The following is a 26,597-nucleotide window of genomic DNA, read 5'->3' on the forward strand; positions in this document are numbered from 1 at the left end:
TATTAATAAATAGTTGTACATGAATAACAAATAACTGTACGTACAATAACATCGAGATGCTATATAATAATTACACAGAGATCACAACTCATTTGAAGATTTGGCAGGCTTTGATAATAAATATAATAGAATAAAATAATATCTCGACTAGGACTGACTAGAATTCAATAGTGATTCTCGGTTGTGGCCACGTGTTTCAAAAAATGTTAAATTGTGGTATTAGCTGCATGAGTGTAGGCCTACTCAATTTACCACAATGTGGACATATATGACAACATAAAGGCAGGAAAAGATGTAATGGCAAAGGCTGAAGGAAGTTTAATGGTAAGAAAGGAGACTTTTGGGCCATTTCTGCAGGACATAAGGGCAAAGATTCACTTTTTTACAATTTGGCAAATTTTCACCTACATTATTAGAAATTTCTTTTTTCCCCCACTCTTGGAAAACAAGACAGTCTCCATGATGACTAAGATCCATCAGTGTCTTTCTTCACTTTACGTAGTTCCCTTTATACAACGTTGAAACACATAACAAAATTTAGATCCGATACGTTCATTGCCTGCCACTGCTTGTTTTTCTTGAAACTCTTTTTAATCTCACGCCTCAAAAATGTAAATATATTTTTATAATATTCAAAGCTGTAATTGAGAGAGTGTTTCCACCAGCTCATGGACTGGGCGAGGACACGTCCCTTGCTGAGCTAAAGGCAAGGCCGACTGGCACTTTCTCCACATTATGTTTTGACTTTTGAAATGACCTTCAAGGGCAAAGCACCTAAAGTAAACAACATAATCGTTCAGTTGAAGTGAGCATGAAGAAAGTATGTTGCAGTACATCTTATGCACTTGGGAATAGGAATGGACATGTGTACGTATCTACATATTTTTATGTATTTAATTATATTGTGTAAAGAAATCGAATGTTAAGCTGAAATGTTCCACACCATTATGTATTTGTGACCTGTGGAACAAGTATTAATGTATGTATGTATCTATATATTTGTACAGGCATGAATGTATATTTGAATATGTATGAGATATACAGTTTAGAAGACTACTGCAAATATATTATTTTCGTCACTTGTGTACTCGTCCCGTTAGATTTAACAATTAGTATTGAAAGTTAACCCTGATTCATAATATGGCTTCACAATGCGCTGAACTGTACTAGATGTAAAGGTTCTCTGTGCTTTTCTTACTCACATAAATTACGATAATAATTTATTTCAGACTTGTATACTTCTCTTTTTCCGTTCTTATTTCCTTTCGCTACTTTTAGTTCTTGTCAGTATAATTTGGGGCCAAGTAATTAATCACGTGCACTGTGTTTGTAATTTTATCGTGTGCTACATTCATTTGTTTACTAATATGATCCGTTGCTTTCAAAGATTGCCTCTATGTGGCGTCTCTGACGTCGTTGCCCAAAGCCGCCGAGTGGAATCGGACACTAGAATTGTCCCAGACTTCAATTTTTTGTCTGGAGTACTAGTTTTTATTGTAATAAATTTTTTATGATTTTGTTTTCTGTTTCTTTTCATAATATTGTTGCACACTTGTAAAAGTTTGCACCGGCCGCCACTGTTTCTTTCTTATTTACGTGGTTAAACGTGTTGCTAGGCAGCAGCAGCCATAACGACATGTAGCTCGTGTAGGAAAGTATGCGAGAGAAGCACCTGATGGTAATAAGGGTGCAGCACAACCTGCCCTTGAACAGACAAGTAAAATAAACTAAACACCGTCCGTACAGACCGTGAAGGCCCAACGGCACCGATCGGCCGCCGTGTCATCCTCACAGACAGGCGTCAATGGATGGGGATACGGAGGGGCACACGGTCACCTGTTGTCAGTTTTCGTGACCGGAGCCGCTACTTGACCGTCAAGTAGCTCCTCAATTACCCGCACGAGGGCTGAGTGCACCCCGCTTGCCAACAGCGTTCGGCAGAGCGGATGGTCACCCATCCAAGTGTTAGCCCAGCCCGATAGCGCTTAACATCGGTGATCTGACCAGTATTACCACTGCGATAAGGTTGCTGGCTTGGACAAATGCATGAATATGACCGTATTGAAAGTAGTTTACAGTTAAGAAATACACGGGGAAAGTCTCAATACTAATAAAAAGGACATACAGAAAGGTTACTGACAATCATTCTTCCCATGCGGCGTTCGCGAACGGAAGAGCAAAGAGTGCGAAATAATAGCGGCAATAAAAGTACCCTCCATCATACACTATAATGTGGTACATGGAATATGGATGTAGATGTGGAAACTCTTTGTGTCAGCCACTCTAGGGACCGCTCAGTAACAAGCTAGTGGAGACAACGAATTCTGAACACGCCAGATCACGCAGCAAAACATCCTAGGTAATTTGTCGGTACGTGTGACTAGAGATTTCAGTGTTTGTAGACGATGCTTCTCTCTCTTCACTGGCTGCTAGCCATTCACTGCCACAATAAGACCTTTGTAATATTTCTCCTTTGGTACATCCCTTCCATTACACAGAGAGCTGAACAATTTATGATGACGGTATACCGAAACAGCATGCGCACTGTCCCTCACAGGGCTAACGTGAGCTGAATCCACGGCCGTGAACGACACTGCCGATGGCGTGTGCACTCGACCACTTCTTTCAGTCTCTGCAGTGATCTCCCAGCCTGTTGTGACATAACAAGTCCGCACTGCACAGCGACGCGAGGATTCACTCCGTAATTCAGTCAGAGGATGTGTGAAACCGCGACCTGAAAAGAGAGAGTAAAAAAGGCCATGAGGTTATGTTCATCGATTTGTTTAACAATCGGGTGTGTGCACATAAAAAACTAACAAACAACGGTAGTATAACATTGATGGAACACTTCGTCAGTACGTGGTAGAGCACAGATAATGTACACTACTGGCCATTAAAATTGCTACACCATGAAGAAATGCAGATGATAAACGGGTATTCTTTGGACAAATATATTATACTAGAACTGACATGTGGTTACATTTTCACGTAATTTGAGTGCATAGATCCTGAGAAATCAGTACCCAGAACAACCACCTCTGGCCGTAATAACGGCCTTGATACGCCTGGGCATTGAGTCAAACAGAACTTGGATGAAACTTCCTGGCAGATTAAAACTGTGTGCCCGACTGAGACTCGAACTCGGGACCTTTGCCTTCCACGGGCAAGTCCTCTACCAACTGAGCTACCGAAGCACGACTCACGCCCGGTACTCACAGCTTTACTTCTGCCGGTATCTCGTCTCCTACCTTCCAAACTTTACAGAAGCTCTCCTGCGAACCTTGCAGAACTAGCACTCCTGAAACAAAGCATATAGCGGAGACATGGCTTAGCCACAGCCTGGGGGATGTTTCCAGAATGAGATTCTCTAAAGTTTGGAAGGTAGGAGACGAGATACTGGCAGAAGTAAAGCTGTGAGTACCGGGCGTGAGTCGTGCTTCGGTAGCTCAGTTGGTAAGTTGGTAGAGCACTTGCCCGTGAAAGGCAAAGGTCCCGAGTTACGAGTCTCAGTCGGGCACACAGTTTTAATCTGCCAGGAAGTTTCATATCAGCACACACTCCGCTGCAGAGTGAAAATCTCATTCTGAGAGCTTGGATGGCGTGTACAGGTACAGCTGCCCATGCAGCTTCAACACGATAACACAGTTCATCAAGAATAGTTACTGGCGTATTGTGACGAGCCAGTTGCTCGGCCACCATTGACCAGACGTTTTCAGTTGGTGAGAGATCTGGAGAATGTGCTTGCTAGGGCAGCAGTCGAACATTTTCTGTATCCAGAAAGGCCCGTACAGGACCTGCAACATGCGGTCGTGCATTATCCTGTTGAAATGTAGGGTTTTGCAGGGATCGAATGAAGGGTAGAGCCACGGGTCGTAACACTTCTGAAATGTAACGTCCACTGTTCAAAGACCGTCAACGCGAACAAGAGCTGCCGAGACGTGTAACCAATGGCACCCCATTCCATCACGGCAGGTGATACGCCAGTACGGCGATGACGAATACACGCTTCCAATGTGCGTTCACCGCGATGTCACCAAACACGGATGCGACCATCGTGATGCTGTAAACAGAACCTGGATTCATCCGAAAAAATAACGTTTTCCATTCGTGCACCCAGGTTCGTCGCCGAGTACACCATAGCAGGCGCTCCTGTTTGTGATGCAGCGTCAAGATGGTTGTAGTCTTGCAAATGTCGGCATCTATTGACTCAGGGATCGAGACATGGCTGCACGATCCGTTACAGCCGTGCGGATAAGATGCCTGTCATCTCGACTGCTAGTGATACGAGGCCGTCGGGATCCAGCGCGGCGTTCCGTATGCCCTCCTGAACCCACCGATTCAATATTCTGCTAACAGTCATTGAATCTCGACCAACGCGAGCAGCAATGTCACGATACAATAATCCGAAACCGCGATAGGCTACAACCCGACCTTTATCAAAGTCGGAAACGTGATGGCAGGCATTTCTCCTCCTCACACGAGGCATCACAACAACGTTTCACCATGCAACGCCGGTCAACTGCTGTTTGTGTATGAGAAATCGGTTGGAAACTTTCGTCATGTCAGCACGTTGTAGGTGTCGCCACCGGCGCTAACCTTGTGTGAATGCTCTGAAAAGCTAATCGTTTGCCTATCACAGCATCTTCTTCCTGTCGGTTAAATTTTGCGTCTGTGGCACGTCATCTTCGTGGAGTAGCAATTTTAATGGCCAGTAGTGTATAAGCAATGTCGCACAATAGCACACACCTCAAAAAAAGTTTTGCAACTCCCCGGTTCCCATAACTCCTGCATACAGACGTTAACTGTGGATATTGTATCACAGACACAGTCGCTTTCACTGTACAGAGATGTCACTAAACCCACCCAAAGATGGAAATAACAGCGCATGAGCACCGCCTATTAGACCAAGGGAGTCCTACAGCCGATCAGTTCCAGCCATTCCACAAGGAAGGATATGCACGGCTCGTGTTGTCTGCAGTTCAACCGTGCCTAGACCGTCAATACCGCAGTTCGATCTCGTCCGCATTGTTACTCTGCGCCAGGAAGGGCTCTCAACAAGGGAAGTGTCCAGGTGTCTCGGAGTGAACTAAAGCGATGTTGTTCGGACATAGAGGAGATACAGAGAGACAGGAACTGTCGATGACATGCCTCGCTCAGGCCGCCCAAGGGCTACTACTGCAGTGGATGACCGCTGCCTACGGATTTTGGCTCGCAGGAACCCTGACAGCAACGCCACCATGTTGAACAATGCTTTTCGTACAGCGACAGGACGTCGTGTTACGACTCAATCTGTGCGCAATAGGCTGCATGATGCGCAGCTTCACTCCGGACATCCACGGCGAGGTCCACCTTTGCAACCACGAGACCGTGCAGCGCGGTACAGATGCGGCCAACAACATGCCGAATGGACCGCTCAGGATTGGCATCACGTTCTCTTCACCGACGAGTGTCGGATATGCCTTCAACGAAACAATCGTCGGAGACGTGTTTGGAGGCAAGTCGGTCAGGCTGAAAGCGTTAGACACACTGTGCAGCAACTTGGTGGTTCCGTGATGTTTTGGGGTGGCATTATGTGGGGCCAGGGAACGCTGCTGGTGGTCACGGAAGGCGCTGTAATGTCTGCACGACACTTGGAGGCCATCCTCCGACCGATAGTGCAACCGTATTGGCAGAACATTGGCGAGGCAGTCGTCTTCATGGACGACAATTCGCGCCCCAATCGTGCATATCCTGTGAATGGCTCTGAGCACTATGGGACTTAACATCTGAGGTCATCAGTCCCCTAGATTTAGAACTACTTAAACCTAAGGACATCACACACATGCATGCCTGAGGCAGGGTTCGAACCTGAGACCGTAGCAGCAGCGCGGTTCCGGTCTGAAGTGCCTAGAACTGCTCGGCCACTCTGGCCGAGGACCCAGTCCATTCCATGTAAGCACAGCCCACACCATTATGGAGCCACCACTAACTTGTACAATGCCTTGTTCACAATTTGGGTCTGCACCACACTGGAAGCCTAGCATCAGCTCTTAGAACTGAAATCTGGATTCATCTGACCACGCAACGGTTTTGCTGTTGTTTAGGGTCCAACCGATACGGACACGAGCCGAGAAGACCCACTGCAGACGATGCCGTGCTGTTAGCCCCCCTTCTTGCAGCGGTGTACCGTAGGTCTCTAGAAGAGCGTAGCGTTCCAAAGGGTTGGAAAAGGGCACAGGTCATCCCCGTTTTCAAGAAGGGACGTCGAACAGATGTGGAGAACTATAGACCTATATCTCTAACGTCGATCAGTTGTAGAATTTTGGAACACATATTATGTTCGAGTATAACGAATTTTCTGGAGACTAGAAATCTACTCTGTAGGAATCAGCACGGGTTTCGAAAAAGACGGTCGTGTGAAACCCAGCTCGCGCTATTCGTCCACGAGACTCAGAGGGCCGTAGACACGGGTTCACAGGTAGATGCCGTGTTTCTCGACTTCCGCAAGGCGTTCGATACAGTTCCCCACTGTCGTTTAATGAACAAAGTAAGAGCATATGGACTATCAGATCAGTTGTGTGATTGGATTGAAGAGTTCATAGATAACAGAACGCAGCATGTCATTCTCCCGAAGTAAGAGTGATTTCAGGTGTGCCGCAGGGGAGTCTCGTAGGACCGTTGCTGTTCACAATATACACAAATGACCTTGTGGATAACATCGGAAGTTCACTGAGGCCTTTTGCGGATGATGGTGTGGTATATCGAGAGGTTGTAACAGTGGAAAATTGTACTGAAATGCAGGAGGATCTGCAGCGAATTGACGCATGGTGCAGGGAATGGCAATTGAATCTCAATGTAGACAAGTATAATGTGTTGCGAATACATAGAAAGACAGGTCGTTTAGCTACAATATAGCAGGTCAGAAACTGGAAGCAGTTTTAATTCCATAAATTATCTGGGAGTAGGCATTAGGAGTGATTTAAAATGGAATGACCATATAAAGTTGATCGTCGGTAAAGCAGATGCCAGACTGAGATTCATTGCAAGAATCCTAAGGAAATGCAATCCGAAAACAAAGGAAGTAGGTTACAGTACGCTTGTTCGCCCACTGCTTGAATACTGCTCAGCAGTGTGGGATCCGTACCAGATAGGGTTGATAGAAGAGATAGAGAAGATCCAACGGAGAGCAGCGCGCTTCGTTACAGGATCATTTAGTAATCGCGAAAGTGTTACGGAGATGATAGATAAACTCCAGTGGAAGACTCTGCAGGAGAGACGCTCAGTAGCTCGGTACGGGCTTTTGTTGAAGTTTCGAGAACACACCTTCACCGAGGAGTCAAGCAGTATATTGCTCCCTCCTACGTATATCTCGCGAAGAGACCGTGAGGATAAAATCAGAGAGATTAGAGCCCACACAGAGGCATACGGACATTTCTTGTTTCCACGAACAATAGGAGACTGGAATGGAAGGGAGAACCGATAGAGGTACTCAAGGTACCCTCCGCCACGCACCGTCAGGTGGCTTGCGGAGTATGGATGTAGATGTAGATGTAGCAAAGGCACTCGCGTCGGTCGTCCGCTGCCACAGCCTATTAGAGTCAAATTTCGTCGAAGTATACTAACGGATACGTCTGTCGTACGTCCCGCATTGATTTCTGTAGTTTTTTCACGCAGTGTTGCTAGTCTGTTAGCACCGCCAGCTCTACGCAAATGCCGCTGCTCTCGGCCGTTAAGTGAAGGCCTTCGGCCACTGCGTTGTCCGTGGTGAGGGGTAACGCCTCAAATTTGGTATTCTCGGCACACTTTTGACTCTGTGGGTCTCCGAATACTGAATTCCCTAACGATTTGCGAAATGGAATGTCCGATACGTCTAGCTCCAACTACGGTTCCGCATTCAAAGTCTGTCATGCGGCCGTAATCACATCGGTAAGCTTCGCACGCCAATCACGTGAATGACATCTCCGCCAGTGCACTATCCTCTTATACGTTGTGTACGCTACACTATCTGCGTATGCCCATATCTCTATCCCATTGTAATGCCACTTCTTCGGACGAGAAATAAAAATCAAAAATTAGCTCACAATACCCAAAAGATTCCCCCCCCCCCCCCCTCCCCAAGTCCCAAATTCCCAGAAAAGTGAATAAGCGAACGAAGCTCCATTTATCACTATTATTAGGACAATAACAAGTAATTAAATCAGGAATTTAAGACTTGAAAATTTAACAATCTACGAAAGAAACATTAAATTTCAGTAAAATTAAAATCAAAATCATACTAAATGGCAAAATTAGCATAAACTAACATTCGCAAAGTAGAACCAATGATCCCAAAGAATACTCCGTGTAAGTACTCTTTGGGAATCGCGAGTAATGACTAAGTATAATTCAATGCATTGTCACTACGTTACGAGAGTTAGCCCAAGCAGGTCATATATTTGAATGTTCGTACATGTAGGCGCGCTTAGATTGTTTTTGAGATTGAATAACTGCGATCTATTATGACGCAGTAATACGATCTTCTGACTTCAAATATCACGGCATTGGAATTCGAACGGAGGACTTTTACCTACTAGAATAAAGTGAACTTTTAACTAGATAACTGAACTAAACATTACTTAGACAGTGATTTAGGCAACGAACACTGATAGACAATTTTCATTCATAATAGCCAGTGGTTTATGGAACTTCAGTGATAGGTCCGAAGCATATAATTTAAATCCCCCCAACGCCTGGGAAAGTTTTCTTGTCAAGGCTCGGTTAGGAAGTGACTATGACCGTGCGGTTCTAGGCGCTACAGTCTGGAACCGCGTGACCGCTACGGTCGCAGGTTCGAATCCTGCCTCGGGCATGGATGTGTGTGTTGTCCTTAGGTTAGTTAGGTTTAAGTAGTTCTGAGTTCTAGGGGACTGATGACCTTAGAAGTTAAGTCCCATAGTGCTCAGAGCCATTTGAGCCATTTGAGGAAGTGACTGATATTGTGCAATAAAACACCCTCTCGTGCCAAGTCGTTCATCTGTGATTTAAAATTCTATCAAATTATTGACATGAAACTCCCGAGTAATAATTACGCGCAGCGATAATATTTGACTGTAGCGCTCGGCGCTTGTGTAGAACCTTTGACTCTAGTAACAAGCCCACTGTTACGATTTCTTACATACTTGAAATTACGACCAGCTTGTAGGGAATTTGTTGTGGATGTGACTGTATTGGTTTTATCATTAATATTTCATCATTAATCAGTTAAACATCGATTACGAACGATTAATTTCGATTTTTGGCGAAGTAAATATCTCACGCACGTCGACATTTCGGTTCAGCACTGTTATTTTGCGTAACGTCGTCTTCGTAACTTGGTAACGATCTCAACACTCTACCGACTGTCGCCGAGTTTTAGCCGAGGCCAAGTACAAATCAAACCAAATCATCAAGAGGAGCCGTTATACCATGACTTTTGTCTCTTCAGTTCACATACAGGTTTTGATGAGTGACTTTCCGAGTATCAAAATATGTGGCATAAATGGTTGCATCTTTTGATGGCATTGACTTTCGAGCTTTAATTTCCCACACCACCAAGGCGTTAAAGACATTAGTGTGTGTCATAAGCTCCAGCTTAATACCTCTACGCACTGCTGAGCAAAAGAGGACTTTACAGCAGCGCAAGAAAGCGATCCTGTATGTGTTTCTTGGTTATGTTGTTGAAGTCAAATTTAGCAGTTATGTCGTACCGTATCGAGGAGATGAAGAATCTGACAGTCTGCTACACCTATACTGGATATTTAGTTTTCTGTCATCTTAAATAGCTGAAACTGCGGTGATAAAGAGGTTGTAGTCTCCGAAATTGTCGTAAATATCCTGTAACCTATTTCGAGGTTTCGATAAGCGTCTCGTAACCGATACTTTGAAGAAATAAATAAATAAAATAAATAAATCAACTTCAGAGTGAGCAGATGCGAATCTCCGTCAGAAATTTGAAAGCAGTTATTTCGTTAACTAGCTCAGATGCAGCGATATTTGTGTTATATTTGGCACCCAAATCTGCCACATATTTTCCAAAATAATATACAAAGCTCTCATTGGAAGCTTTCCTGACGGGAAATTCAAGTGAGATCAGGTGGTGTTATATTTGGGCCCTGTTTCCCATTTCACTTACTACTCTATCGAATACTTTGAAGCGCCGTGTTTTATTTATTTATTTATTTATTGTTCCGTGGGACCAAATTAAGGAGAAGTCTCCATGGTCATGGAACGAGTCAATACATGAAATTGTAACACGATAGTAGAAACAGATAAAATGAAATACAAGAAACGTATTCAGGCGACAATTTGTAAGTTTAAATAAAGAAAATCAACAATGCAACACTGGAATTTGCTTAATTTTTCAGCTTTTCTAGGAGCTCCTCGACAGAATAGGAGTGAGCCATGAGGAAACTCTTCAGTTTAGGCTTAAAAGAGTTTGGGCTACTGCTAAGATTTTTGAGTTCTTGTGGTAGCTTATTGAAAATGGATGCAGCAGAATAGTGCACTCCTTTCTGCACAAGAGTCAAGGAAGTGCATTCTACATCTACATCTACATCTATACTCCGCGAGCCACCTTACGGTGTGTGGCGGAGGGTACTTATTGTACCACTATCTGATCCCCCCTTCCCTGTTCCATTCACGAATTGTGCGTGGAAAGAACGACTGCTTGTAAGTCTCCGTATTTGCTCTAATTTCTCGGATCTTTTCGTTGTGATCATTACGCGAGATATATGTGGGCGGTAGTAATATGTTGCCCATCTCTTCCCGGAATGTGCTCTCTCGTAATTTCGATAATAAACCTCTCCGTATTGCGTAACGCCTTTCTTGAAGTGTCCGCCACTGGAGCTTGTTCAGCATCTCCGTAACGCTCTCGCGCTGACTAAATGTCCCTATGACGAATCGCGCTGCTTTTCGCTGGATCATGTCTATCTCTTCTATTAATCCAACCTGGTAAGGGTCCCATACTGATGAGCAATACTCAAGAATCGGACGAACAAGCGTTTTGTAAGCTACTTCTTTCGTCGATGAGTCACATTTTCTTAGAATTCTTCCTATGAATCTCAACCTGGCGCCTGCTTTTCCCACTATTTGTTTTATGTGATCATTCCACTTCAGATCGCTCCGGATAGTAACTCCTAAGTATTTTACGGTCGTTACCGCTTCCAATGATTTACCACCTATGGCATAATCGTACTGGAATGGATTTCTGCCCCTATGTATGCGCATTATATTACATTTATCTACGTTTAGGGAAAGCTGCCAGCTGTCGCACCATGCATTAATCCTCTGCAGGTCCTCCTGGAGTACGTACGAGTCTTCTGATGTTGCTACTTTCTTGTAGACAACCGTGTCATCTGCAAATAGCCTCACGGAGCTACCGATGTTGTCAACTAAGTCATTTATGTATATTGTAAACAATAAAGGTCCTATCACGCTTCCCTGCGGTACTCCCGAAATTACCTCTACATCTGCAGATTTTGAACCGTTAAGAATGACATGTTGTGTTCTTTCTTCTAGGAAATCCTGAATCCAGTCACAAACCTGGTCCGATATTCCGTAAGCTCGTATTTTTTTCACTAAACGTAAGTGCGGAACCGTATCAAATGCCTTCCTGAAGTCCAGGAATACGGCATCAATCTGCTCGCCAGTGTCTACGGCACTGTGAATTTCTTGGGCAAATAGGGCGAGCTGAGTTTCACATGATCTCTGTTTGCGGAATCCATGTTGGTTATGATGAAGGAGATTTGTATTATCTAAGAACGTCATAATACGAGAACACAAAACATGTTCCATTATTCTACAACAGATTGACGTAAGCGAAATAGGCCTATAATTATTCGCATCTGATTTATGACCTTTCTTGAAAATGGGAACGACCTGCGCTTTCTTCCAGTCGCTAGGTACTTTACGTTCTTCCAGCGATCTACGATAAATTGCTGATAGAAAGGGGGCAAGTTCTTTAGCATAATCACTGTAGAATCTTAAGGGTATCTCGTCTGGTCCGGATGCTTTTCCGCTACTAAGTGATAGCAGTTGTTTTTCAATTCCGATATCGTTTATTTCAATATTTTCCATTTTGGCGTCCGTGCGACGGCTGAAGTCAGGGACCGTGTTACGATTTTCCGCAGTGAAACAGTTTCGGAACACTGAATTCAGTATTTCTGCCTTTCTTCGGTCGTCCTCTGTTTCGGTGCCATCGTGGTCAACGAGTGACTGAATAGGGGATTTAGATCCGCTTACCGATTTTACATATGACCAAAACTTTTTAGGGTTCTTGTTTAGATTGTTTGCCAATGTTTTATGTTCGAATTCGTTGAATGCTTCTCTCATTGCTCTCTTTACGCTCTTTTTCGCTTCGTTCAGCTTTTCCTTATCAGCTATGATTCGACTACTCTTAAACCTATGATGAAGCTTTCTTTGTTTCCGTAGTACCTTTCGTACATGATTGTTATACCACGGTGGATCTTTCCCCTCGCTTTGGACCTTAGTCGGTACGAACTTATCTAAGGCGTACTGGACGATGTTTCTGAATTTTTTCCATTTATGTTCCACATCCTCTTCCTCAGAAATGAACGTTTGATGGTGGTCACTCAGATATTCTGCGATTTGTGCCCTATCACTCTTGTTAAGCAAATATATTTTCCTTCCTTTCTTGGCATTTCTTATTACACTTGTAGTCATTGATGCAACCACTGACTTATGATCACTGATACCCTCTTCTACATTCACGGAGTCGAAAAGTTCCGGTCTATTTGTTGCTATGAGGTCTAAAACGTTAGCTTCACGAGTTGGTTCTCTAACTATCTGCTCGAAGTAATTCTCGGACAAGGCAGTCAGGATAATGTCACAAGAGTCTCTGTCCCTGGCTCCAGTTCTGATTGTGTGACTATCCCATTCTATACCTGGTAGATTGAAGTCTCCCCCTATTACAATAGTATGATCACGAAACTTCTTCACGACGTTCTGCAGGTTCTCTCTGAGGCGCTCAACTACTACGGTTGCTGATGCAGGTGGTCTATAGAAGCATCCGACTATCATATCTGACCCACCTTTGATACTTAACTTAACCCAGATTATTTCACATTCGCATTCGCTAATAACTTCACTGGATATTATTGAATTCTTTACTGCTATAAATACTCCTCCACCATTGGCGTTTATCCTATCCTTGCGGTATATATTCCATTCTGTGTCTAGGATTTCGTTACTGTTCACTTCGGGTTTTAACCAACTTTCCGTTCCTAATACTATATGCGCACTATTTCCTTCAATAAGAGATACTAATTCAGGAACCTTGCCCTGGATACTCCTGCAGTTTACCAATATTACGTTAACTTTTCCTGTTTTTGGTCTCCGAGGACGGACATTCTTTATAAACGATGATAATGTCCTCTCTGGTAAGCCGTCAGGTATTTTATCGTTTCGCCCAAGGGGGGGTCCCTCTAACCTAAAAAACCCCCGTGTGCACGCCACACGTACTCTGCTACCCTAGTAGCTGCTTCCGGTGTGTAGTGCACGCCTGACCTGTCTAGGGGGGCCCTACAGTTCTCCACCCAATAACGGAGGTCGATGAATTTGCAACCATTATAGTCGCAGAGTCGTCTGAGCCTCTGGTTTAGACCCTCCACACGGCTCCAAACCAGAGGACCGCGATCGACTCTGGGCACTATGCTGCAGATATTAAGCTCAGCTTGCACTCCGCGTGCGATGCTGGTTGTCTTCACCAAATCAGCCAGCCGCCGGAAGGAACCAAGGATGGCCTCAGAACCCAAGCGGCAGGCGTCATTCGTTCCGACATGTGCTACTATCTGCAGCCGGTCACACCCAGTGCGTTCAATAGCTGCCGGAAGGGCCTCCTCCACATTACGGACGAGACCCCCCGGCAAGCACACCGAGTGCACACTGGCATTCTTCCCCGACCTACCCGCTATTTTCCTGAGGGGCTCCATAACCCGCCTAACGTTGGAGCTCCCTATAACTGATAGGCCCGCCCTCTGTGACTGTCGGGACCTTGCCGGAGAATCGGCCACTGGCCCAACAGGCGAGGCACCCTGTGGTGGCTCGGAAACGATGTCATCACCACTAGGAAGCACCCCGTACCTGTTGGAAAGGGGTAAGGCAGCTGCCACGCGGCCAGATCCCACCTTCGCCTTTCGGCCAGGCACGCGCGAGCCCACCACTGTCCGCCATTCACCCTGGAGTGATGGCTGACCGGTAAGATGCTCACTGCCGGAAGACGCAGTGACATCAGGGGTTCCATGTGATTCCAAGGCCACCGAAGTAGGCATAGGTCTCACCACAGTTGCCCCAACGCCACTACGAGCCGACGCCTGCGCCTCAGATTTGATTTCTGCCTAGTATTAACTGAGTGAAAGCTGCTAACTCTTGGGAATAAGCTAATATTCCTAACAACAAACGACATTAAAGAAAATATATACTGTGAGGGCAATGTCAGAATGTAGCTTAAACAGTATCACTCAAGTCGTCAGTTGGCAGAAATCGGCAAAAGTCGCAATGCTTCAGGTAAACAGCATATTTTTACAAATGAAATGACACAATTTCAGAGACTCTACGGGTCTCATACAGATACGATTTTATGTATACAGACTGAAGCGACGAATGAAAATTGTACAAGGGCCGGGAATCGAACCCGGGCCTCCTGCTTAGTGAGAAGGTGTGTTGCTCACTTTTTTCTTTTTTTTTTTTCTTTTTAGATCGCATATTGTTCGTTGAATTTATTCTGGGCAGACGCCCGGCGACACCCGTTCAGGTTCTGTGTTGATCCGTTCACTCAGTTTTTTATTACACAGGGTAGCTAAGCCTCTGACCGAGCACGCTGAGCTACCGTGCCGGCGCAGAAATCGGCAAAAGTCGCAATGCTGACATGCTGGCCACTCTAGTCGAACGATGTCGTTATCCTGAAGGAAGTCATTCACAAGATACGGCTCATATGGTTGCACTATCGGTCGGAGGATAGCATTCACGTATCGTACGCCCGCATCTCGTGGTCGTGCGGTAGCGTTATCGCTTCCCACGCCCGGGTTCCCGGGTTCGATTCCCGGCGGGGTCAGGGATTTTCTCTGCCTCGTGATGGCTGGGTGTTGTGTGATCTCCTTAGGTTAGTTAGATTTAAGTAGTTCTAAGTTCTAGGGGACTGATGACCATAGATGTTAAGTCCCATAGTGCTCAGAGCCATTTGAACGTATCGTACAGCCGTTACGGCACCTTCCATGGCCACCAGCGGGGTACGTCTGCCCCACATAATGCCATTCCAAAACAGCAGGGAACCTCCACCTTGCTGCACTCGCTCGACGTTGTGTCAAAACACGTCTCCGACACTTGTCTGGTTGAAGGCATATGTGATACTCATCGATGAAGAGCACGTGATGCCAATCCTGAGCAGTCCATCCGGCATGTTGTTGGGCCCATCTGTACCGCGCAGCACGGTGTCGTGGTTGCAAAGATGGATGTCGCCATGGACTTTGGGAGTGAAGTTGCTCATCATGCATCCTATTGCGCACAGTTTGAGTCTTAACACGACGTCCTGTGGCTGCACGAAAAGCATTATTCAACACGGTGGCGTTGCAGTCAGGGTTCCTCCGAGCCATAATCCGTAGGTAGCGGTCATCCACTGCAGTAGTAGCCCTCGGGCGGCCTGAGCGAGGCATGTCATCGACAGTTCCTGTCTCTCTGTATCTCCTCCGTGTCCGAACAACATCGCTTTGGTTCACTCAGAGACGGCTGGACACTGCCCTTGTTGAGAGCCCTTCCTGGCACAAAGTAACAATGCGGACGCGATCGAACCGCGGTATTGCCGTCTAGGCACGGTTGAACTACAGACAACACGAGCCGTGTACCTCCTTCCTGGTGGAATGACTGCAACTGATCGGCTGTCAGACCCCCTTCGTCTAATAGGTTGTTTACATCTTAAGGCGGGTTTAGTAACATCTCTGAAGAGTCAAAGAGACTGTGTCTGTGATACAATATCCACAGTCAGCGTCTATCCTCAGGAGTTCTGGGAACCGGGGTGCTGCAAAACTTTTTTTGATGTGTGTACATTACTTGGACAAATACGGGGTGGTTTCAAATGGAGCCAGTGCGTATGAAATGTGGTTACTTTTGGTGGTAAGGTAAAATGCACTTCCTTTCTGTTGTTATGTATAGGGCTACCAGACACAGGGCGTACTTCCCTCGGCTCCTGAAAGGCTCCTCGTTTGTGCTACAGAGTACATTGCGGCTTAAGGTGCCATATATTGGCTGATGCTCCGCTTTTGTTGCGTGCTGGAACAACAGTTTTACATTTTTTTTGCTCATCGTTCTGATGATGTACCTGGACGTCCGGGAGTTTCTGATTAGTCTGGAAAAATATGTGTTACAGCTTGCCACCTCCAAATCTAGCTCACTGTCTTCAATTACCACAATATCTCCACTTTCACTGCTGCCATCAGTGTCTGAGTTGGCATCAGGAGAAATCCCTTCCAAAAGGCACGCCCGAATTTCCTCTTCCTTTATTGTGCGAGAGTACATCGTGTGACAGGGAAATACAACGACCTGTCGCGGCCACTCATGTTACCCTTAGAACTGCAGTGGTTTCAAAAGGAGCCAGCGCAATAACTACGAAAATAAATAAATACATCTACATAAATTCTCGGCAATCGACCATACAGTGCGTGGCGGAGGGTACCTCGTACCACAACTAGCATCTTCTCTCCCTGTTGCAATCCCAAACAGAACGAGGGAAAAATGACTGCATATATGCCTCTGTACGAGCCCTAATCTCTCTTATCTTATCTTTGTGGTCTTTCCGCGAAATGTAAGTTGGCGGCAGTAAAATTGTACCGCCGTCACCCGCAAATGCTGGTTCTCTAAATTTCCTCAGTAGCGATTCACGAAAAGAACGCCTCCTTTCCTCTAGAGACTCCCACCCGAGTTCCTGAAGCATTTCCGTAACACTCGCGTGATGGTCAAACCTACCAGTAACAAATCTAGCAGCCCGCCTCTGAATTGCTTCTACGTCCTCCCTCAATCCGACCTGATAGGGATCCCAAACGCTCGAGCATTACTCAAGAACAGGTCGTATTAGTGTTTTATAAGCGGTCTCCTTTACAGATGAACCACATCTTCCCAAAATTCTACCAATGAACCGAAGACGACTATCCGCCTTTCCCACAACTGCCATTACATGCTTGTCCCACTTCATATCGCTCTGCAATGTTACGCCCAAATATTTAATCGACGTGACTGTGTCAAGCGCTACACTACTAATGGACTATTCAAACATTACGGGAGTCTTTTTCCTATTCATATGCATTAATTTACACTTATCTATATTTAGAGTTAGCTGCCATTCTTTACACCAATCACAAATCCTGTCCAAGTCATCTTGTATCCTCCGACAGTCACTCAACGACGACACCTTCCCGTATACCACAGCATCATCAACAAACAGCCGCACATTGCTATCCACCCTACCCTAAAGATCATTTATGTAGATAGAAAACAACAGCGGACCTACCACACTTCCCTGGGGCACTCCAGATGATACCCTCACCTCCGATGAACACTTACCATCGAGGACAACGTACTGGGTTCTATTACTTAAGAAGTCTTCGAGCCACTCACATACTTGGGAACCAATCCTATATGCTCGTACCTTAGTTAGGAGTCTGCAGTGGGGCATAAATTTAATTATTATCCCAATGCACGCAGTATAAACTGAACCGGACAGTTTTTTGCAGATTCAGATTCAGATTCTTTATTAGTCATTCAGCATTGTTACATGCAATAGACTTCGTCAGTTCACTTAACTTATTAATTTTACAAAAAAAATTTTTTACACATTTAAGTTGATATTAGGCATTTCTAAAAATTCTTCTAATGAATAGAATGGATTGGTTAACAAGAAGTTATGAACATTGTCTTTAAATAATTTGTCAGGTTTGATTGACCCATTTTTAGACAATTTGTTATATATTTTAATTGCCATATACTTATGACTATTGTTAGTTTTGGCTAATCTATTTTGTGGCAACAGCAGAGAAGTACACGTTCTTGTATAGTAGCCATGTCTTTCATTTGTTACATTTAAATTAGGTAGTTCAGCAAGTATGTAGTTAACACTGTCAAGAATATATAAATTAATTACTGTTAAAATTCTATATTTAGTGAACAATGGTTTACAATGTGTTCTATTATCTACCTTAGCCATTACTCTGATTGCTTTCTTCTGGATCACCATAATTTCATTTATTTTTCTGCTGTTTCCCCAGAGTATTAACCCATACCTTAAAACAGATTGAAAAAAGGCAAAGTATGCTGTCCTTACATACTCAAATGTCACACAACACATCAGTCTCTTCAACAAATATATAACTCTTGACAACCTAACCACTATGTGATCTACATGAGAGTTCCATGTTAGACTGTTGTCAAGTACAATACCTAAAAACTTTGCCTTTTGTTTTTCTATTTTTGTAGACTTTGATAGACTGAACCACATATTCTGGGTCTTTTCCTCATTTAATAGCAGACCATTGGCATTAAACCATGATGTTGCATTTTCTTTTGCCAATTTCATATCACTTACAAGGTTATCAAGTACATGGTTTACAGATAGAAAAGTTGTGTCATCTGCATACATATATGACTTTACATCTATATTTCCTGGTAAGTCATTTATGTGTACAAGGAAAAGAAGTGGTCCCAATTTAGATCCCTGTGGCACTCCATGTTGAACCTCGAGTATGTTTGACAGATGACTTCCTGAACTCACCACCTGGTTCCTTTTATTGAGGTATGATTTGATGAGTTTTAAACTTTTATCACATATTCCATAGTACTCAAGTTTAGAGAGCAGAAGTGAGTGGTCAACACAGTCAAAAGCACCTAGTCCATGTCCAAAACACGCATTATAGAGAAAAATTCAATCACAATTTGAAAACAAATACAATCGTGCACTGCATACAAAAATGTTTCCTACATTTTCTCGTCTAATTGCTAAGAGTCGAAACATGTGAAGTAGTTGAAGCTGCAGGTGCTAGATGGCAGCACCTACTGCAGCTGTTGAGGGTGGCCACAGATGTCACTACAGTGCATGTTACACGAGGGTGGCTCCAGACGGTACCACATTGTCTGAGAGTGTTAAACGGTTTTTACAGGGCTGTTTTTCCAGCGAGTTCTTGCACCCCTCTGTGCCTTCGTCCTGAGCAGTAGGCTATCTCGCCGTGGCTACGGTACGGTCCTGGAAAAGAACCGTATTACACGATGGGCCTAAGCCGTACACCTATGCACCAGTGCGCAAAGCATGCATATCTGTAGTGCAGGCTGGATTGCGTAGACCTATTACACCATCCACGCGGGGTACACCTGATCTCTTGTAAAGTCGCGCGGGACAAAGGGGACTGTGTGACATATTGGAACGTCATTCGTTCAAATTATGTGAGCTCAAGGTTCCCATTTAATAAGAAACTGTTTTTATCATTATTTATTAACTAATTATTATTTTCTTATGTAGATTACTACTGTTCTGAATTACAGATTCAACAGTTGATTTTATATTACGGCACTTGGTTACAAAAAGCACTCCGTCCTCAGGCTACGAGTGGCGTACCGGGACCATCCGACCGCCGTGTCATCCTCAGTGGAGGATGCGGATAGGAGGGGCGTGGGGTCAGCACACCCCTCTCCCGGTCGTTATGATGGTATTCTTGACCGAAGCCGTTGCTATTCGGTCGAGTAGCTCCTCAATTGGCACAACGAGGCTGAGTGCACCCCGAAAAATGGCAACAGCGTATGGCGGCCTGGATGGTCACCCATCCGAGTGCGGGCCACGCCCGACAGCGCTTAACTTCGGTGATATCACGGGAACCGGTGTATCCACTGCGGCAAGGCCGTTGCCCACTCGGTTACAAAGGTACATGTATTTATACAGCATTTTACACATGGAGGGACCCACTTGTTTTTGGAGCTATTGCCTTGGCAGTGACAGTAAATCTTCAGATTAGGACAGAACGGCGACGAAAACGAAAAGCCCGAGGTTGTTGAGTTCGACCCTGGCAGAAAAGAACGGACGAAGGGAGGGGATTTTATTCACTGCTTATGAATGAACTGAGTCTCGAAGGTCCGCAAGAATTTCGAAACTTAGAGTGGATGGACATGGCCTGTTTCGAGAAGCTGCTGCCTTTGATAGAAGATGGAAGTAACAAGTGTGACACGGTCGTTAGGGAGGCTGTCTCACACTCTCGAAAACAAGAATTAAATCCTATATTTATACGTTTTGTGATCATAACAGCCTAAATCACGAATAAAATACCGATAAAAGCCCTGTTACGTTGCAGGCTAGTTTTAACGTTACGTTTCCTGGCTACTTTCTACCCAACCACTGCCACTTTCTACTTTCTGGCACGCTGAAATAACGCAAGAGATGCAATCAAATCAAACGTGAACTTTCGTTAAGTAAGGCATTACGATACAAATCGAAATTCACCGTGTAACATTATACGGATATTACTCAGAAAGAAACGATTACCGACGTTCCTCATTATGATACAATGGGTCATAAATACACCTTTCCTCGCTATATGCCTGAATTAAGGAAATATTGTACCTTCATAGGCGACAAAATATAAAAAATTTTTTTTTGCTCATATACATTCCTTGGAGTGTATTTTACTAGAGAAATACGTTTTCTAAGGGCATTAAAGGCTTTAAATATTCATTTACTTAAAGGGCAGCACATGTTGCCACGCCCCCCTTTTGCCTTCTGTCAACTTCTTGCACTTCACTTCAAAGACCTGATTTGCTGATTTGTGAAAATATTTCGTGCTCACAGTTGGCTGCCCTCTTTGCGCGCTGTATTCACTTGTTTCTTGTCCTTCCAGAACCCAAATGAATCATTTAACAGTGTCATATGGTCTAGAATTCCTGAAACTGTATTTGTAGGTAAAGATACATTGAATTTGGGGTTTATGAAGCAATTCTTTCATTTAATGGTGACAATGTGGTGAGAGTTAGGCTGCTTCAAGAGATAGGCGTACAACCTGCGGAAAATATGGTGATGCCATCTTCCTAATTGGATGCTGTCCGTGTGAACAAAGCAGAGTACGAAGGCAAGAACGCACTCAAGGAATGCTAAGAGAGCCAGGGAGGATGAAGAAAATGCAGTTGACCCAGGATATGGCGCAGGGATCTTCTGAGGTCAGCAACAAACTATGTTCACTTTTAAAGCCGGATTCCCGACACTTTACTTTTTTAATGATTAAGTACATTTTTTTCAGGAACTTACCGTCATAGAGCAGTGAAACTTACACAACTTACAGAAACTGGGCTGAACATCAATGATGCATGTTTAAAAGAAGTTCAGTTTAAAATTGTAGAAATTATGAATTAATACAGCTTAAATATGTGGAAAAAATTTTACAACTCGCAAAAAATTCTCTGAAAAATAAATTATGCAAGCGACTCATCTACAAAAACAGGTCAATGGAGAGAGACTCTTCCTCCACCAGCCATTAAAATTTTATAACGTTGTCATTGACAAATTTAACATTGTAAGTACGAGGATCGCTCCAAAAGAATTGCACATTATTTTTTTTTAAATCCATCTTTTATTCTACATGTCTGAAAGTTTTACAGTGTGTAGAGACATCCTTTAGGAACAATATTTTCGTCTCTCCACATAATTTCCATCCCTTTCAACTGCCTGACGCCATCTTGGAACCAGCGCTTGTATACCCGCACGGTAGAATTCTGGACCGACCTGTTGGAGCCACTGTTTGGTAGCGTGCACAAGGGAGTCGTCATCTTCAAACCTTCTTCAAAAGAGAGTCTTTCAGTTTCCCAAAGAGATGATAGTCACATGGAGCCAGGTCAGGACTGTAAGGCGAGTGTTTCACTGTTGTCTATCAGAATTTTGTGATCGCTTCCACGGTTTTTCGACTGACATGTGGCCGTGCATTGTCGTGCAACAGCAAAAAATCCTGCTTTTGCCGATGTGGCCGAACACGACTCAGTCGAGCTTGAAGTTTCTTCAGTGTCGTCACATATGCATCAGAATTTATGGGGGTTCCACTTGACATGATGTCCATAAGGAACTATCCTTCAGAATCGAAAAACACCATAGCCATAACTTTTCCAGCAGAAGGTGTGCTTTTGAATTTTTTTTTTTTTTCCTTGGGTGAATTTGCATGATGCCACTCCATTGATTGCCTCTTCATCTCTGGTGAAAAGTGATGGAGCCATGTTTCATCACAATTCTTCCAAAAAATTCATCTCCGCCATTCTCGTACGGTTCCAAAAGTTCGTTGCATACCGCTTTTCTTGTTTCTTTGTGAGCCACTGTCGATATCCTGGGAACCAACCTGGCACAAACCTTTTTTAACGCTAACACTTTCAGTATTCTGCAAACACTTCCTTTCCCTATCCCAACGTAGCGCGACAATTCGTTCACTGTGATGCGTCTGCCAGCAGTCACCGATTCATTAACGAAGATCTGATATTAGCCTCCAGCCACCTAACAATAAGCAACTAACAAGCAGAAAGCTCTGCAGTACCCCCTTCTGCGCATGCGTCAATTATTGCTGCCTGGTGCGCATGCGTGGATTGACAGTAGATTAGGACTGCTCTCTGTTCTGGTGCATGGATAATGTGTCTGCTCATTTTCGTAGTTTCAGCCTGTAATGGTACTTGAATTACGTAACAATTATGGCACCTCACCTCAACCTCTTGATACCGGAAATATTCTACTGTGTTTCTATAAAATAGTTAACATACTTCTGTGACAACATTCAGACTTGATTTCGTTAATGTAGAGGTACTTCGATACATCGATGTGTACATATTGTTATGTGTATTCTTTCTTTTGTGACTATGATAGTTGACATACTTGTAACTCTGATTTTTAGGCACGTAAGCGGTTTTTAGGTAGTCAAGCTTTGGTCGTCATGTTAAAAAGACGCAGATTGTAGTCAGTTTATGAAATGTGAACTTTAACAGTGAGGAAGACATTTTCATGTATGTTTTATATTGTGAAGTGATGTTTTGGAACGAGTTACGTGATATTGCAACAAAAGTAATAAAAAAGAAGTGTAACTTAAATTCGGAGTGCTGATTACTTTTTTACATCACCATTGTCCTAATTTGCAAAAGTTTAAATTTCAAGAATGGTTTATGAAACACATCTATAAAACTTTTGAATATCGCAGAACAACACCTAGGCATCTTTGCATCCGAGCTTGGTATCATCACCACCTAGATTTTCGACGATTGAGCCATGAGTTCACAACGAGACCAGCGTGAGAAACACGAAAAGATGAGTGCCTAGTTTATCCTTGTTTCAAGAAATGACTTTATTAACTGTGCTCTAGTGACAGCTGCCACATAATATAACTTTGTTGTTGCCCGAAAATGCAATATTTAGCAGCGTGAGCAACACCACAATCATAATTAATTTTTGACCTTTGTTGTGGAAGGGTTGTTAGAACCCTTCCTGCCACTAGATCGCTGTTGCGGTATACCAGTACGTTTTGCGGTGCATCGTTGATGTGGTGTCTGTGTGTGTGTGTGTGTGTGTGTGTGTGTGTGAGAGAGAGAGAGAGAGAGAGAGAGAGAGAGAAGGGGGGGAGGAGAAGAGGTGAGTAACAGTGAGAGAAGGACGAGAGAGAGAGAAGCAGAATGAGAGGGAAAGAGTGGCAGTGTGAATGAGAGTGAGAAAGAGTAGGAGGTGGAGAGTGAGAGGTTGAGGCAGGAGTTGGGCAGGCGGCTACCTGGTGTCAGAAGCGCTGCGGCGCCGGCGTGGGGGCGTCGCCGGCTGGCACAGCCGAGGCGGCCTTGCTGGCAGCCCTGGGGTCCTCTGGGGTCCACACCTTGGCGAACATCAGCCCGGCGGCGGTGGGCGTGCGCTCCGACCGGCTGCTCGACCACGATAGTGAATGCGCCGTGAACGGGCAGCCGAAGCCTCCTGTAGGGTACAGCAGATCACACAGCGCACTTATTATAAGGGGACTCACTGCTTTGCTACTGTGTTCCCACTCATATGTGAGGGATCAAAACCCCCCTATCCACTTCACCTCCCATCCCAAACAGACGCACATACAAACACAAACACCTAAGTCACAGCAAACACTGACACTCGACAAAACTATGGAAAACACCTTGAGAAATGCATGCTTCAACATAAATGGAGATCAAATGAAACTATATGGTTCCACAGACCTTTTCAGGCCTCAGACATGTTTGATGTACGAGGGGCGTGTGAAAAGTCTGTGCAAAAATAAAAACCACTTACGTGTTTGGGGTAAAACTTTTTTATTTTTCGACATAGTCTCCTTTTAGGCCTATACACTTCGTCCAACGCTGTTCTAATTTGAAACTTCCTGGAAGATTAAAACTGTGTGCCGGACCGAGACTCGAACTCGGGACCTTTGCCTTTTGCGGGCAAGTGCTCTACTGACTGAACTACCCAAGAACGACTCACGCCCCATCCTCAGAGCTCAGTTGGTAGAGCACTTGCCCGCGAAAGGCAAAGGTCCCGAGTTCGAGTCTCAGTCCGGCACACAGTTTTAATCTCCCAGGAAGTTTCGTGTCAGCGCACACTCCGCTGCAGAGTGAAAATCTCATTCTGGAAACATCCACAGGCTGTGGCTAAGCCATGTCTCCGCTATATCCTTTCTTTCAGGAGTGCTAGTTCTGCAAGGTTTGCAGGAGAGCTTCTGTAAAGTTTGGAAGGTAGGAGACGAGGTACTGGCAGAAGTAAAGCTGTGAGGACGGGGCGTGAGTCGTGCTTGGGTAGCTCAGTTGGTAGAGCACTTGCCCGCGAAAGGCAAAGGTCCCGAGTTCGAGTCCCCACACTCTGCTGCAGAGTGAAAATCTTATTCTGGCTGTTCTAATTTGTTGATCCTTTCTGAATAATAGGAACTGCCCAAGTCTGCAAAATAGCTATTAGATGCTGCAATCACCTCCTCGTTTGAATAAAATCTCTGTCCCGCCAGCCATTTCTTCAAATTGGGGAACAAATAGCAGTCCGAGGGAACCAAGGGGGGATGTGCAACGAGCTGCAATCCTATTTCCATTAATTTTGCGACCACAACTGCTGAGGTGTGTGCTGATGCATTGTCATAATGGAAAAGCACTTTTTTGCAGTCCAATCGCAGGCGTTTTCCTTGCAGCTCGCTTTCCAAACGGTCCAATAGCGGTGAATAATATGCACCTGTAATAGTTGTATCCTTTTCCAGATAGTCGATGAGGATTATCCCTTGTGAATCCCAAATGACAGTCGCCGTAACTTTTCCGGCCGAAGGAATGGTCTTCGCCCTTTTTGGTGCAGATTCTCCCTTGGTAACTCATTGTTGAATTTGTTCTTTGGTCCCAGGAGTATAGTAATGTATCCATGTTTCATCCAAAGTGACGAAACGACGCTTAAAGTCCTGCAGTTTCTTCCTGAACAGCTGCAAACCATTTTTGCAACACTTCACATGATTCCGTTTTTGGTCAAGCGTGAGCAATCGCGGAACCCATCTTGTGGATAGCTGTCTCATGTCCAAATGTTTATGGAAAATATCATGTACCCATTCATTCGAGATGCCGACAGCGCTAGCAATCTCAGGCACCTTAACTCTACGGTCATCCATTACCAAATCATGGATTTTATCAATTTCGGAGGTAATCCGGTTCGAATCCTTGTGGTGATGGAATTTTCACGGCCAGTATTTGGACGGCAAGGGAAGGAGAGGCGATGGCGGAAAGTCCTTCATCACTTCGTGCCAATGTCCGGAATAAATTCCTCTACAGGGCGTCCAGAACGTTCTGCATCACACTGCGAAAATTTTGAAACCACTTATAAACTGTTCTAATCGAAGGTGCAGAGTCGCCGTAATGTTTATCAAGCTTCCCTTTAGTCTCCTGGGGCGTTTAGCCTTTCATAAACTAATGTTTAATGACGACACGAAATTTTTTTTCGTCCATTTTTGGACAATCACTTGACTTCCTTGATTCATACGAATGCGAAACACAAAGAAATAGACCAAGATGGATGAAACTTGGTGTGCGTTCTTTCCATAGAATAAATATGTCTGGAGTGAGCATACACATGCGCAGAACAGATTTTGTGTTGTCAACATACACTGCCGGCCAGGTCACGCGTTCTCGGGACGTCGTGTGTTTGCCCGTATAGCGCCCTGTATATTTAGAATGTCACTACATCCCGAGTACAGACGGATTCTTTTCGTACGTGTCGTGCATTATTTATATATGTTGCGCAGACATTTTAACAGTATCCATTTGATACTGGGAATAAACCAGCTACGTAACTTTTAATGGCAAGTGATAACGCAGTCTGTTTCTTTGCGATAGGTGTCACAGTTCATATGCACTCGATTTTTGGTAGTTTTCGGTATGATGCGGCACTTTATAGTATTAAAGAGCCTGACGTACACCTTCTTGCAGTGATAGTTTTGCAAAACGACTTAACAGTACTCTAGTACTTTTGCAAGTGTCCGAAAAACACCGAATTTGCCACACATTAGCGATTATATCCCTGCTAATTCTTCCTTTTTTTCTGATATTTCTGCGTATTTTTCGTTTTTGCGACCTAAAGCTCAATTTTT

The 26,597-nt window shown here is 44.4% G+C and overlaps 1 protein-coding gene across 1 annotated transcript in view; it reads right to left on the reverse strand.

Annotated features, from left to right (window-relative positions):
* Positions 1 to 88: 88 nt before the first annotated feature.
* The window catches only part of LOC126426408 (pancreas transcription factor 1 subunit alpha-like), a gene marked incomplete at its 5' end in the record, with an annotated part of 115,067 nt that continues 88,558 nt past the window's right edge, over positions 89 to 26,597 (reverse strand). The window contains 2 exons of the mRNA XM_050088326.1: positions 89 to 2,734; positions 23,760 to 23,953. Of these exons, the coding sequence (XP_049944283.1) occupies positions 23,766 to 23,953 (188 nt within the window). The remainder of the gene's footprint in view (positions 2,735 to 23,759; positions 23,954 to 26,597) is intronic.

Source organism: Schistocerca serialis, chromosome 11 (genome assembly GCF_023864345.2).
Source record: "Schistocerca serialis cubense isolate TAMUIC-IGC-003099 chromosome 11, iqSchSeri2.2, whole genome shotgun sequence".
NCBI lineage: Eukaryota > Metazoa > Arthropoda > Insecta > Orthoptera > Acrididae > Schistocerca > Schistocerca serialis.